The sequence below is a fragment of the Vigna unguiculata genome, chromosome 10 (assembly GCF_037176805.1).
Source record: "Vigna unguiculata cultivar grain cowpea cultivar isolate G323 ecotype 2 chromosome 10, ASM3717680v1, whole genome shotgun sequence".
NCBI classification, from domain to species: domain Eukaryota; kingdom Viridiplantae; phylum Streptophyta; class Magnoliopsida; order Fabales; family Fabaceae; genus Vigna; species Vigna unguiculata.
In genome coordinates this window covers 14,018,586-14,033,723 of record NC_140801.1, presented here as the reverse complement: position 1 = coordinate 14,033,723, position 15,138 = coordinate 14,018,586, and the positions used below count along the sequence as shown (strand labels likewise).

Here is a 15,138-nt window from a genome sequence, read left to right as displayed (position 1 = left end):
GCAATGCGGGCTGACCCGACCTGCACTTGGTCTATAAAATGTGGGTCGAACTAGCTCGCCCAACATTTTTAACGTAGGCTAAAAAGTTTGTTCTGCCTTGCATATGTGCGGGCCCACGAGCTCGCGGATCAGTTTGTCTTTTTTTTAGAAAAATATCTCATCATAAAACTTTGCATGTTCAACAAATTGGGAAACTTTGAAAAGTTTATAAAATTAAGCAAAGACTTTAGAAAGTTGGATAATAAATTGATAATTTAACATTTTCATCGTATTCATATTTGTACTTTGACATACATCTACATTCTTCAAATTTTAGCATATTCAAAAATACATAATATTTGTCTTTTTTAATCATACAAATATTTAAAACGTTCATACAAAAGTTTAAAAGAAAAATAACCAATATACACAAGTACAAGTTTTTTTATATGGACCAACAGACCGACCTACGTGGTCTGCGAACCAGTCTACACAGACTGCAAACTCTTGCAGGTCAGGTTTATGCAGATCAACAGGCTCAATATTCTGGTCCGCCTTGCATTTTTTTTATTAGCCTATAGATCAAGCCCACGTGTCATTCCTAACTCCCCTCCAACGAACGTAAAGTCTAATAAAAAAATCCTCCAACGCGCTGCGCGCGGATTATACAAGACAAGCTTTTGCCGAACGTATCTTTTCAATGTTGGCCAAAACAAACTTTATTTATTGACATGTGTGGTATAGGATCAAACGCCTCTATCGATACTACTTAAAGCCACTGTCCTTCTCCTCACCAACCTCCAACCATGGAACAACGCCTTCTCCACGTAGTGGCCTTACCCTTTCCAGCTGAAGGTCACATCAAACCGATGTTCAATTTAGCAAAACTTCTTTGCCACAAAGGCCACAAAATCACCTTCGTCAACACCCAACACACCCACAATCGCCTCCTCCAGTCCTCTGGCTTACCGTCCTTCGACACAGATTTTCGCTTCACATTCGTCACCGATGGCGTGCCTCACGACGTTCCTCCGAACGACTTCAGCGTGATACTGTCTCCGACCAGCAGGTCCAAGGTTGCCGAGGAGTTCCGAGAGATGTTGAGAAGCCTTGTCGGGAATCCCCCGCAGTGGGGCGCGCCTTCTTGCATCGTTGTGGATGGGATGATGTCAACGATTGCCATGGACTCTGCTGAAGAGTTGGGTGTCCCGGTCATCATTTTCCGAACCTACAGTGCCACTGCGACGTGGGTGACAATCCACGTAAGCAAAGTTATTCAAGAAGGAGTGATGAATATGCAGGATCCGGGTTAGTTTAAAATTTATTGGACTCATTTTTTTATTGGTTTATAGTATAAAATTATAATAGAAAAGAATTCAGTTTTTTTTTTTTATCTATTTGAAGTGAATAGGATTGTTTTTAATTTTTTTAGTTTAATTAAATATATAAGAACTTGAGATGAGATTTAATTTTGAGCTTAATTGAATAAGGTAAGAGGACCTAACTCCCCAACCAATTTCCCTAGTTATAAACATCTCAAATGAATCCCACTATTTTTTGGAAACTCCCCTTCGTTCTTCGTGGCACAGAAGCATCTTCTAGGTACCCGTCCAAATAATCGCAGCCTACCGCTCTGTGACCATGACACGAACTCGGGAAAGTTTGTCTTCCCAATATATTCATATCTGATGGGGTCGAAATTGGGATCGAGGTTGTTGAAATATCAAGCGAAACACAGACAGCACATGGATTTGAAAGTCAAAATACAGACATAGGAAACTGAAGAGAGAGACCGAGGGATAATGAAAAAAAAAAAAGAGAAAAAAAGGTAAAGGATGACAAAAACAAGTTAAAGAGAAAGGAAAAGTAAAATTAAATAAAAAAATATTTAGATATTGACATGCGGGAATTTAAAGGAAGGGTTAATATTGTACCATTTTAAACAAAATTTAGATTAAACAAAATAAAAATAAATATTAAAAAACATTTGAAATTTGTCTTTAATAGATTAAATTACTTAATTAAACTTGAGTTGCCTTTTGACACTACTATCTCTTTGTTTTTACATCTTGAAAGTATAATACCTTACTTTGGAATTGTAATTACCTAATGATATTATTTTACTAATCATCTCACAAAAGGTAGATATTTCATATAGAGATAAATTTATTCACAGTCCTCCTTTGAGTAAATTTCTCCAAATTTAATTTACACACCATTTATAGAAATATATATATATATATATATATATATATATATATATATATATATATATATATATATATATATATATATATATATATATATATATATATATATATATATATATATACCGTATGGTTCATCGGTCAGGCGGACTAAGGTCAAGGGCCGTAGGCCGCCCGCTACAGGTAGACCTCACCTAGGGACATTGATGTGACCATCTCTCCGAAATGCTTTAAGAAGAGCCCGCGACCCCCTGCGCTCCAGACGAAGTGTCAGCTCTGGATACGCTAAATCGGCTATCCGTCACTCAGACGGACTAAAGATCCCCTTCGTCTTCATTTCCAGTTGCACTTTGTCTCCATCTCAATGGAGACCCACACTCGAAAGGGTAACCGATAAGACGCACGACCCCCAGTCGGGCGGCCATACCAAAACTTGGATCAGTAAGTTAGAAGTAAATTATAATAAAGTTAGTAATCAAGTTCAAAAAGCAATTGGGCCATGATTAAGAAACCCTAATCACAAGCCATACCGGAAACTATAAATAGAGGCCCAATGTAGGTTGGTAAGTATCATTAATTCACATTTATTACAACATTCATTGCTATCCGCCGATCGACCTTAACTAACTTAAGCATCGGAGCCTTATAGACAGGTATACCGATCGCCAGACTAACCAAACAGTGGAGGAAAACGACTGCACTGGACGAAGGATTTGACCAACTCATTGAGGAGAATAAAGAGAACAAAGACTTGAGGGTAATTTGAGTGTTAATATATTAGCTCCTCACTTTTGAGCACTCCTACATGGGTTATTTTCTTCTCTCGTGTAACATATGATCACAAGAGATAAAAACTATAATCACAAAAACACATAAGCTACCATTTTTAAAAGATCAAAGTTCACTTTTAGAAACAAACATTTCATAATATCTTAACAAAGCAAAACATGTCATTTAGATCAAATAGATATATCTAGGCTTAATTACTCGTTTGGTTTCCACTTTGGTTGGAATGTTTCAACTTTTATCAAATATATATTCCTAACCTTTGAAAAAGTTCTACAATTAGATCTTTTTCAAAAACAAAAATTACTAACAATGTTAATGGCATGCCACGTTTCAATCTATAATATTTTTAATTTTTAATGTTTTTTTATTTTTTAAAATTTTTGTTTTCACGTTTGTCCTGGTGGAGCTCCAAAGGTGCGTGAAGAACTCCATGGCAGCGGAAGTTGGATGAAGTAATGGATGCAAGTTTTGAAGGCACTTGCAAGCTATGGAAAGTGAAGAAGGTTATAGGATTTTCTAATCTATGCTAGCCTAAGGAAGGTGGCTAGAGGTAGAGAGAGGAAATCTCTAGAAAGGAGTGACTCTCAAAGGCAAGAGAGGGAGGAGTGCTCTCAACTCAAGTTGCATCTATTGCTTAAAATTTCAAGACTGTGTACAAATGAGTGAAATTTTGGCTTTTATATGAAGTCATTTACACATGAGAAAGGAGAGCCATTGGATGGAGTGGGCCTTGATCTTGGCCCTTAGATCAAGCTTGGAGAAGGAGTCAAGATCACGCCCCTTGGATCTTGGCTTGAAGAACAAGAAGGATTCTTAGCCTTTAGATGTGATGATCAACCTTAATCAAACCATGAAGCAAAGGAGTCTCCTTGTCTTGATAATCTCGGCCATGTATGAAGAGAATTGGGCCGAGCCCAATTTGAACCCCATCCTATATTCCTTGCATGTCTTATGTATTATTGGAAAACAAAACCCAAACAATGGCCCAATTTAAATCTACACTACTAGATTTACATGCACTTCTTCAAGTCTTTGTGATCTCTTTGGCCCATGTAAAGAATGTGAGAAGCCCATTGAATTTTTGATCATCTAATGGGAGGCCCTTTTGAATCTTCTTCATCATTGATCTTGTAATTGGGCCTTTTAATGGGCTTGGGCTTGAAGGTGCAATTGGGCTTGGTGGGGTCACATCATGTCCCTAGGTCACATGTGGCATTATCAATGTCACGAGGTAAGACACTGCCACATGTCAATGTTAGTGTCAAGTTTCATTGTCTTAATTTCAGTTTAGTCCTTAAGAAAATAAATATATAGATGTTAGTGTGAAGTTTCATTGTCAATGTGTGTGTGATTCAATTTAGTCCTCATTTTTCTCAAAATGAAACTATATTGCCCTTCTTCAAATTGAAACCAAATTTATTATTTGTAAAGATGTTATACTGATATTTTTTATTTAAAATTATTTTTTAACATATTACATTATTGTATACTATTAACCCATATTTTGTTAATCATGACTTTTTTTTTACAAAATTTTAATATAACTATTAGTATAAAATTTATACAGATAATAAATTTGGTTCCAATTAAAAGAGGATCAAATTTATTATTTGAATAAATGGTATTAATTATTTTTTTCTCATAAAAAACATGGATTAATAATATATTAGTTTTAAATACTTACATTTTTGTAAAAATATTTATACTTAATTAGTTTAATCTTTTAAAAAAGTAATGGATTAATAAAATATAGATTAATAATATATAAGAATGTTGTATGTTAAAAAGTTATTTTATACAAAAATATCAGTAAAAACATTTATCCAACTAATAAATTTGGTCTCAATTTGGAGAGACACAATATTGCTCCATTTGAGAAAAAGGAGATTAAATTGAATCATAGATACATATTAAGAACTAAATTGAAATCAAGATAATGACATTTGACATCGACACTAATGAGTCCATCTTCAAGGAAAACAACAAGAGAAATCCATGCACAATTGATGAGACTTCCATGGAGTAAGATGAAGGCGCAGAAGCTAGAAGATATGGTGAAGAAGTGATTTGACTATAGCATTTGGGGGCCACTCTCAAGTGAGGTTAGGCCAAAACTCAAGGAAGGAGGTTAGAAGAATTCACTATGGGGAGATCTATCCTAAGTTGATTCACAAAAGGAGAATGTCTTGAGTCATCTTAACAAAAATTTTGTACTATATTCATGAATGATTTTACGAGACCCTAAGCTTCTATTTATAGGAGAAAAGAAGAGCTAGGTTAGCTAGAAAAAAATGGAGGAAAAAAGGATCTAAAATGTGGTATTTAAAGCCAAAAGGAGAGCATGAGGAAGTTCTGACTTATGAACTAAGCAAGTCACATGGAGGTTGCTCCTAGGCACTCAAAGTTGTAGCTTGATGGCCAAGTTAGTGCACGAACGATCTAGAATCCTTGAAGGAAAGCGCTATCCACAAGGCCCAAAGGTAGGCCCAACTCTCTTTTTGTCTAAAACACTTCCAACGCCCCTAATCCTAGCAAGGTCCAATCATGGCTCAAAGAAAAATTTATTCTACAAGGCCCATAATATAAAGCCAAAAATTAAATCTTAATCTAATATTTACAAACAAAGAGTACTAAGCTAGGTCTTCACATCCTCCTTGGCCATGTAAATTCTATCTTGGCCTTGCATGCTTAGAGGAGACGCAATCATCTTGTATCCTCATACCCATGACTTTAGTGGTTAGTCCCTTAGCTAGAGGTCTCTCATCAAACACTAACACATAGTAGTGTCTTGCCACGTCCACGTGTCACCCTAGGGACCTGACACGTGGCAAAAAATAAATTTTAGAACAAAAATTTTAAAAATTAAAAACTTAAAAAACCCACTGATTGAGACTCGGCATGTCGTTAATGCAATTAATATTTTTTTTGAACGACATAATTGAGACACTTTTTCAAAAGTTAGGATGTTATTGAAACTTTTTTAAAAGTAGGTCCAACTTGAAACGTTCTAACCAAATTGGTGAGCAAATAAGTAATTAAGCCACATTTTATTTATTATTATAGGGACTTATGCGGTGAATTGGACTTGGAGATTTTGCACTGTGATATAGACTCTCAATAGATTTTGACTAACCTTTCAGGCTATACTCGACCTCGCATCTTAGAACCTGAGCTAATTTTCCTTCCAAAAATCTCCCTCTCTTGCTCAGCGACCACATACCCTTGTCCAACAAGACCAACTGGGAGTTTTCAAAAACCTCAGGCTCACCCAACAACCAGTCTCCCTTGCTTAGTAAGTTAAGCATGAAGGTACATTCACCTAGTAAACAAGTTTTAAAGTTCAAAAGGAACATATAGAAATCTAAAAGTTAGACTGGTACATGGGCCATAGCCCTAAAGAAAAGCCCAATAAGAATATGAAGTCCAGCCCAAGAAGACTATGAAGCAGAATCATCTCTCCCCTATTGACAACGAGTACCTCTCGCATATGCTCCCATCAATAAATTGATGATCATCACAAAAGTAGAAGAATAACATACAAGGCATTCAAACAAGAAAAGGGTAAGCTAGAGCCAAAATGATTTCATCAATGCAATCAGATATACTTTCACAGTCCAATATACATACATCATCAAAGCATGTTATGACCTTCCAAATCAATACACTAAGACTCGACTCGACTCATCCAGATACATATAACCTGGTCGGATTCAGCGGATTCTTACACTTGTGGTGGATACCTCTGCTCACCCCCGAGCTGCTCACCTCCGAGCTATGTGTTACAATGAATCAATTTCCTTCACACAAGAGTCAGTCCACTCTAAGTGAGACTAACTGACTCCTTAGAGTGTCAGGATGTAATCCTTACCTTGAATCCTTACCAAGTTATATAGATGGGGCACCACCATGGACACCCACTAACAGGGATCATGGAATTACGTCTCGACCACTAAAGCACGACCCTGAAATCCCACCTAGAGATTTCCAAGGAATTATGCACTAACACGGACTAAGCATACCAGACCAATCAAGAAAGATTTATCACACATATACATATACATCACATACCAACTCTTTATAATTCACCTCTTTTATTTATTTCCCAGTGGTTCCATACCTATCCATTACTCTCAAACCATAGTTGTAGAATTTCATCTCATGCCAATACCATGCCACTTTAACACCAACCATCTCATTTGTTTCACATATCGAGATCATGCAATTATATAAATCCAATTTGTAACCACAACTTATATCATGCATTTCATTTCGTAGGTCTCATGTGTTATATAGGGTACATCATAAATCAAACATGCATTTAGCCAAGCGAAGGAAAACAACACAACTCACAGTAGATCTCACTCAAGCCAGGAGCCCTCACTCAAGCAAGAGGAGTGCCCTCGCTTAGGCGATGGACCCTCGCTTAGGCGAGATCGCGACAGGGGCATAGGGAGGCTTTCGCATGGCTTGCTTAGGCAAGCCCTCCTCGCCTGAGCGAGACAATCCATCGCCCAAAGGTGAAGTTCCTCGCCTGGGCTAAAACAAGAGCAACAGGCCCAAAGCTGTCATGCGTCCTCGCTTAGGCGAGCGTCTCTCGCCTGAGCGAGATAGTGCCTCGCTCAAAACAAGAGCTTCCGCTTGAGTGAGAGCTCAAGTGCAACTCTGATCTGTTCCTACAAGTCTTGCCTAGGCAAGAAAGGCTCGCTTGGGCGAGTGTGTCGAACCTCGCCATTGTTTCTCCCTGCCATAGTCATATTTCATACCCAAACAAAAATGCCAACCAGCTCATGCATCCACAACAGGATACAACTCAACCAATCACGAAACAAACGCAAAACAACTACAATCACACCAACAAATAAGAGGGTTCTAGCTTCCCTCACCTGGAATGAGCTAGAATAAGATCTCGACACCGAACAACAGAACACCACTGCTCTAGAAAGAGATTACAACACTGTAAAAGTGAAGCGGACAAAGTTAAACGGGTTTATCAGTATGAACCCTACCTGGACTACGAAGAGTACATTAAAGGAAGAAGAGCATGGCTGAGATCAACTTACATGGACAAAAGAGAGCTGTATGCACTTGGGAACGAACGAGATCCAAAACCCTAGCAGAGAAAAATGGCAACCGCTCTAAGGGTGTGTGGGTTCTATTTTTCGAAAATGAGCACAAAGTTTAGGATTAGGGCAGATTAGGTCTGATCTTTTCCCTTTGGGCCAACCCTTAGGCCCATAAGATTGGGGCAGCCCTTAAAAAAAGGCAGAAAATAAATGGGCCTTACAGTGATACTCCATCTTCAATCACAATATTATTCAGCTTCCTCTTCCCATATGGGGGACACCATCACCAATTTTCCATCTCTGTGGAACCGAACCCTCCACCATTAACCAGAACCACAATCACTCACAAACCTCACCAATCATCTTCCATGCATAACTGAACTTTCATCTTTATTACCAAAAATCACAACAAAGCAAAAAACAAAAATACCACCAATTCTAGATTAATTTAAAATTATTTAAGCATTCAACGTTTCCAACTTTTGTTTATCATTTCCCCCTTCACTTTCAAGCTCTCAGTGTAAATTAAAAATCAAATAATTATAAAATTGAAACTAGTTAAAACATGGAACAAAAATATAGGGTTTAATGAGAATAGGAAAGGAAGGGCAGTGGCAAGGCGAAGTTGTGATTCTCAGGTCTGAGAAAGGAAGTCCTATGAGTTTTTGGAAGAGGAAAGGAAGGAAGGCGATGCTGATGTTGACGACTTCCCTAATCTTGCTACAGTGGTGTCAACAAGGAAAAAACCGCTGCAGCGTTGCGTTTGACACATTTTTAAGGAAGGACAAGAAACCCATATGCATAGGAAGAGCGATGTCCGTCGCGACGGTGACGAAGGACTAAATCCACTTATTTTTTAAAATTTGGGATTAAATTGGCCCAAAATTTTGAAGTAAAACCAATTCTAAATTTCTATGAAATTTAAAGACCAAAAATCATATCTAACCCATTTTTTTATTACCACACGTGTAAAATCTCTTCTAGAGCCACTAAATAATAAAAACATTTCCTTAATTCAGGTTCGAATTTAATGTTTTATGTAGAAACATTCTTCATTTATTTGTAATTAGGCTATTTTTACTTTTGGGAAAACATTTCGTGTACATATCTCTAAAGTTTTTATCCCTTTCAATGATAAAAAAAAAAAATCACTTTAAGTGATTCTATTCTAAATTGTTTAAATTATTTTGAAAATTATAAACACACACTCTTTGAACACTTAATATAAAATCTAATATTTTTCATTTTTATTTCATTCACCTCAATTTATTTTGTATTTAAAATAAAAATAATTTTTTTCTTAATATTAGATAATCGTAGAGTAAAAAATACACTAGTGCATTTTGGAGCATTTACATCGCAGTATATGCCTCGGTTCCTGCGGACCCGCTGTATATAAGCACGCGGTGGCAGTTTCGTAATTAAATTCATCTTTTATGCCTCGGTTATCATACTAACCGAGGCATATGGCTAAAAAAAAATTTTGACTCACGCTTGACTCATAATTTGAATTTTTTTCTTTCTTTTACTGAAGCAATATGCCTCGGTTCTCTAATAACCGAGGCAATAGCGAGACAATAGGCCTCGGTCAAGCGCCCACCCGAGGCAGTAAGGGTACAATATGCTTCAGTTTCGAATAACCGAGGCAGTATCCCTTCGTAGGGTTAAAAAACCCCAATTTCTTCATTGTGCAGCGACATCTTCTCCGATTTCTCTGCGAGCTTCACCATCTCCGGCCAACCTTCATCTTCTCCGACGACCAGCGCCACCGTCCCGCACACCTCCGACGCACAGCTCCCACCATCTCGCACACCTCTGACGCTCCAGGCCAGCATTTCGTCGCCTGCACCGCACCGCACCGCCCTTTTCTGACGACCAGCGTAGCTCTACGCCACCGTCCCGCACAGCTCCCACCGTCCCGCACACCTCTGACGCACAACTCCCACCATTCCGCACACCTCCGACGCTCCAGGCCATCGTTTCGTCGCTTGCACCGCACCGCCGCGACTTCTTCTTCTTCGACCAACCACCACCGTCGCTGCACCGTGGAGGAGCTGTGCACTACCACCGGAGCCGCTGCGTGTTCTTCGAGCAACCATCACCAATGTCCACTGCGATTCTGTTTAGTCTACCTGCACCGCCACTGCACGCACCTCCAGGAGGTTCTTCTGGTGCCGCTGCGTGTTTTTTTTTTAAATTTCTGATGCTCATTAGGCCTCGGTTGTGCGAGAACCGAGGCAGTAAAGATTAAATATGCCTCGGGTTGTAACCGAGGCATAAAATACTAGTCTTTTACCTCAGTCGTATATGCAGCGGTTGCGGACCCGAAGCCAAAAACTAAAAATAACCGCTGTCATTTCCCTTCCCTGCACTAGTGATAGTGTCTATGTATTATTATCTAAATTAGTTTTTATTTTAAAATAAAAATGTAATTATATATATATATATATATATATATTTCAACATCTTTACTTTTTGAATGATATTTTTATTTCGAAAAGTTTTTTAACTTCATTTTATATTATCTTTTCACTGTCATTCATTCTTCTTTTTTTCTTTTCACTATTATTCAATATCTCTTTTTCTTTATAAATAAAAAAAATTGTTTTATACCATCATTTTACTTCTACAATAAGTTGTCAGATGGTTATTTTTTATGTGAAACAATCTTTTTCGTCTTACACAATTTCCTGATTGACTTGGAATTAAAATGCAGAAGATGTACAAAAGGTGCTATCAAGCATTCAAGGGTTAGAGAATTTATTGAGAGATCGTGATCTTCCATCTCTTTTCAAACTGAAACCTGGAAACTCTGGTCTCGATTTCTACATGAAAGAAACCTTAACCATGACGCGAGCTTCTGCTCTGATACTCAATACATTCGATCATTTAGAAGCTCCCATTATTACAAAGCTCACTACTGTGTTTCCGAGAGTCTACTCATTAGGCCCTCTTCACACTCACGTCAAGAACCAAGTCACCAAAAACCCTTCAATATCCCTTAATATTGCAAAAGAAGACAAAAGTTGCATAACTTGGCTCGACCATCAAAGGGCAAAGTCAGTGATTTATGTCAGTTTTGGCACTGTGGTGAAGCTTTCAGTTGAGCAGTTGTTGGAGTTTTGGCATGGTTTAGTGAATAGTTTGAAGCCTTTCTTGTGGGTTGTTAGGAAGGACTTGATGAATAGAGAAGGTGATTTTTTCCATAAGAATGTGGCTAAAGAGCTTGAGTTGGGTACTAAAGAGAGGGGGTTGTTGGTGCCATGGGCACCTCAAGAGGAGGTTTTGGGGCACCCAGCTGTGGGTGGTTTCTTGACACATTGTGGTTGGAATTCTACACTGGAATGCATTGCTGAAGGTGTGCCTATGCTTTGTTTTCCTTTGCTGGTTGATCAGACAATAAACAGTAGGTGTGTGAGTGAGCAATGGGGGATTGGAGTTGATGTAGATGGGACCTGTGATAGGTTCACTATTGAGAAGATGGTGAAGGATGTGTTGGAGAATCGGATAGAAGGGCTCAGAAACTCCGTGGATGAGATTGCAAAACAAGCTCGAAATAGTGTTAAAGCAGTTGGTTCTTCTTCTCATAATATAGAGAGTATGATCAAGGACATCGTGTCAATGAAGCATGAGAAATAGTTTGTCCTAGAACATTGATGAAACATATATCTCTTTGCAGTCTAGCTAGTTTCGAAATCCATGTAATAAATTTTAGTTTATAACTTAATATGTTATTTTATCATTATAAATATAACATGTTTCTTTTCTTCTCATTTTGTTAGATGTTGGGAAGATAAATGAATCCATTTTCAGTTCTCAACTATGTGATGAGTGTAAATTTATGCCTTCATTTGGCTTTTAATTTTGAATTTTGAATTGGATTTTATGCTTAAAAAATATATTTAATTAGAAACCATTTTGAAGCACTCAATTTCGTGCAACCCTCCTTCTCCGCCTTCCTCCCTCTCTTTTCCATGTTCTACCCTCTTTCTTCTTTCATTCTTATGTTTCCTATGAGTGCTAAGCCTAGTGGGTTCATTCTGCTGTAATTTCTTAATGGATTTTGGGATTAGATGAATATAATTGTTTGTTCTTTAGATTATTGTTGTGATTTATGTTTATTTGTGTCTTTTTTATTTTCTACTAAAGTAAAAGTAAATATTTTTACATTGTAGCAAGTTAGCATAATGTTAATCTACATAACATTATCATATGAGTCAAATAGTTTTCAATTTTAATTGAGATTGTACTTTGATTAAATTTAAAGACTTTTATGTGATTGAATATGCTTTTTTCAATAATTGAGACTGTACCTTAAAGATAAAAACTTTAACAAGAATTAATCAAGACTATACTTTGTTTATTTAGCTTATTACATGATAAAGTGATAAAATATATAGACATGATTAGACATAATAATATCTGATTAAGACTATATGATGTAAACCCATTTGAAAAAAGTCTGATTTAGGATCTTTAGGATTTGAACCTTGTAGAAAATTTGGAATATTAGTGAGAAGGTGGTTTGGAAAGTGGTTGAAATTCCAGGTTGGACAATATTTTAGAAACATCGATATCTCAAGAATGAGGTGATTTCAATATTTTAGAACTCCAATTGAGATGATTTCAAAATGAGGTGAACGTTCACGTTCTGAACTTTAATTTAGGCTCAAGAATCACTTATTTGGACGAGTAGAACTAATGATATGACCACAAGATAAACTTGGACAGAAGTGAGTTTCTAAATTCAAGTGAAGGAAGAATAAGAGGTGAATATGAAAGGTGAAAGGAAAGAATCACTCTTTCCAAGGGATGAAACACACAAAGGATGGGAAAGTCCTTCGATACAACCAAGGGGTTCTTAAATAACTCAAGAACTTAGGAGAATCATTCTTACTAAGATAAAAGATTTATACTCTAATATTTCTAAATAAAACTCAACTTGTCCCATTGATAAAAATGCTTTAACTTATATAGAAGCTTAGCCATCAGAATTATAAAAGATCCATTAAGTGAAATTAAATGTCACTTAAGCTAATAATGGTCCCACTACTTAATGGTCGAATGTAACTGAAGTTGTATTAACCAAAAGTCACCAAAAAAACATAAAATAAAACTAAACTAAATCCTATTAAATTATTAACCCAAAATATAATTTGGTCAACCAATTTTAGAAAGGATTGAATCATTATTTAAATAACTTAATCACCTAAACACTGAAACAAAATAGTTTGTTAGTAGTCCTCCATTTGGGTCATGATGCAACTCACCACCTTAGTCCTTTCTCCTTGAAACATGGGCTTGTATTGAAATAACATTGACAACACATGTTGAAGAGCTTCCTTTTCTTTTCTTGCTATATCCTGTGGTGGAGCTCCAAAGGTGCATGAAGAGCTCCATGGGCAACGAAAATCGATGAAGGAATGGAGGCAGTTTGGAAGGCACTTGCAAGCAATGGAAGGTGAAAGAGGTGATAGGATTTCCTAATCTATGCTAGCCTAAGGAAGGTGGCTAGAGGTAGAGAGAGGAAATCTCTAGAAAGTGGTGACTCTCAAAGGCAATAGAGGGAGGAGTGCTCTCAACTCAAGTTGCATCTATTGCTTAAAATTTCAAGAGTGTCTACAAATGAGTGAAATTTTGGCTTTTATATGAAGCCATTTACACATGAGAAAGGAGAGCCATTGGATGGAGTGGGCCTTGATCTTGGCCCTTAGATCAAGCTTGGAGAAGGAGGCTTGATCTTGGCCATTGGATGATGCCTTGGAAAAGGAGGAAGCATTCCTAACCCTTGGATGCTTTGGATCCATGAGGTGTAGGAAGAAGTATTGACTTCCACTTAGTCCACCTTGGCTCTTTTGATAGTTTATGGCCAAATCTCCTATTGGGCTTAGTCAAGCCCAATTTTATCAATTGAACTACTCATTGTTTGACTTATTATTCTAGAAAACAAGGCCTAAACAATGAGCCAATCTTATTGTTATTCTATTGCTCTTTGATACACCTCTTCAAATCTTCATATCTTCTTTGGCCAATGTGAAGAGTGTGAGAAGCCCATGTGGGTTTAGGCCATCTTGAATGAAGCCCAATTGGATCTTTTTGAGCATGCTCCTTGTTATTGGGCCTCTTGATGGGCTTGGGCTTGAAAGTGCATGTGGGCCATGTATTGGGCCTTGAGCATGATTTGGGCCTAGGCGTTGACCCAAGCTATAAGCCTTGTTGGGATCACATCATCCCCTCCCACTTGAAGAGGATGTGACCTCAGATCAAGAAGATTATTTAAGGCTCACAACAACTAAAACTGGGTTCCGCTAGGATCAAAAACATATTTGCAATAGTCATCAAACAGAATTGGATTAAAATCATGAAGACCATGCAATATAATTGATTGGGGAATGTGTGAAAGTGGGCTTATAAATTTGGAAAATGTTGGTATTAGGTCCACTTCACAAAAAGAGTGTTTCACACTTTGACTTGGATGATTTTTGAAAAGAATTTTAAATTCTAAGTGTATTTTGGCACTATATTTTGAAGATGATGAAATAAGGGAATGAGATAGAGAACAAAAAGTTTGAGAAGAAAACAAAATAAGAGATTTAATGAAAAAGTGAGAAGAGTTTAAAGATGGGAAAACTCCCTTTGGAACTTGGGTCTTCATGAAAGGAATTGGTGAAGGATTACACACCAAATCCCTAACAATGAGTTCCCTTGAGGTTGAATTACTCTTTAACTCGACCAATTTTGATTTTCTTTCAAACTCACTCTCTTTTTTTAATTTCTCTCTTGCTTCAAAGTCTTTTCTCTCATTCTCTTCTTTGGCTTTTCTAATATTATCCTCTTTTGCCTTTTCTTCTTCATCTCTTTTCTTCCTCTCTTTTATCTCTTTTTCCTCTTGTTCTCTTTTAGCACAAAGCTTCTCAAGCTCTTCCTTTTCTCTCTTCTTTTCATACTCTCGAAGCTTTTTAAGTTTTGCTTGCTCTTTCTTATGTTTTTCTCTCTTTCTTTGTTCACTTAAGAGCAACTCGAAATTGTGCTTAAAATCTTTTTCTAGTCTAGAAAACTTAGCAAGATTTGGATGAAAGCATCCCCTATGTCAATGAAGT

General features: G+C 37.2%; 1 protein-coding gene across 1 annotated transcript; it reads left to right on the top strand.

Annotated features, from left to right (window-relative positions):
• Positions 1-686: 686 nt before the first annotated feature.
• LOC114165738 (7-deoxyloganetic acid glucosyltransferase-like) lies at positions 687-11,811 on the top strand. The gene is made up of 2 exons (XM_028050312.2): positions 687-1,287; positions 10,755-11,811. The coding sequence occupies exons 1-2, from the start codon at positions 786-788 to the stop codon at positions 11,675-11,677; spliced, it is 1,425 nt and encodes a 474-aa protein (XP_027906113.2). The 5' UTR covers positions 687-785; the 3' UTR covers positions 11,678-11,811.
• Positions 11,812-15,138: the final 3,327 nt, after the last annotated feature.

Coding starts and splice junctions, on each gene's coding strand:
- LOC114165738 (XM_028050312.2), top strand. CDS start 786: ATGGAACAACGCCTTCTCCACGTAGTGGCCTTACCCTTTCCAGCTGAA. Junction 1,288..10,754: donor GATGAATATGCAGGATCCGG/GTTAGTTTAAAA, acceptor ATTAAAATGCAG/AAGATGTACAAAAGGTGCTA.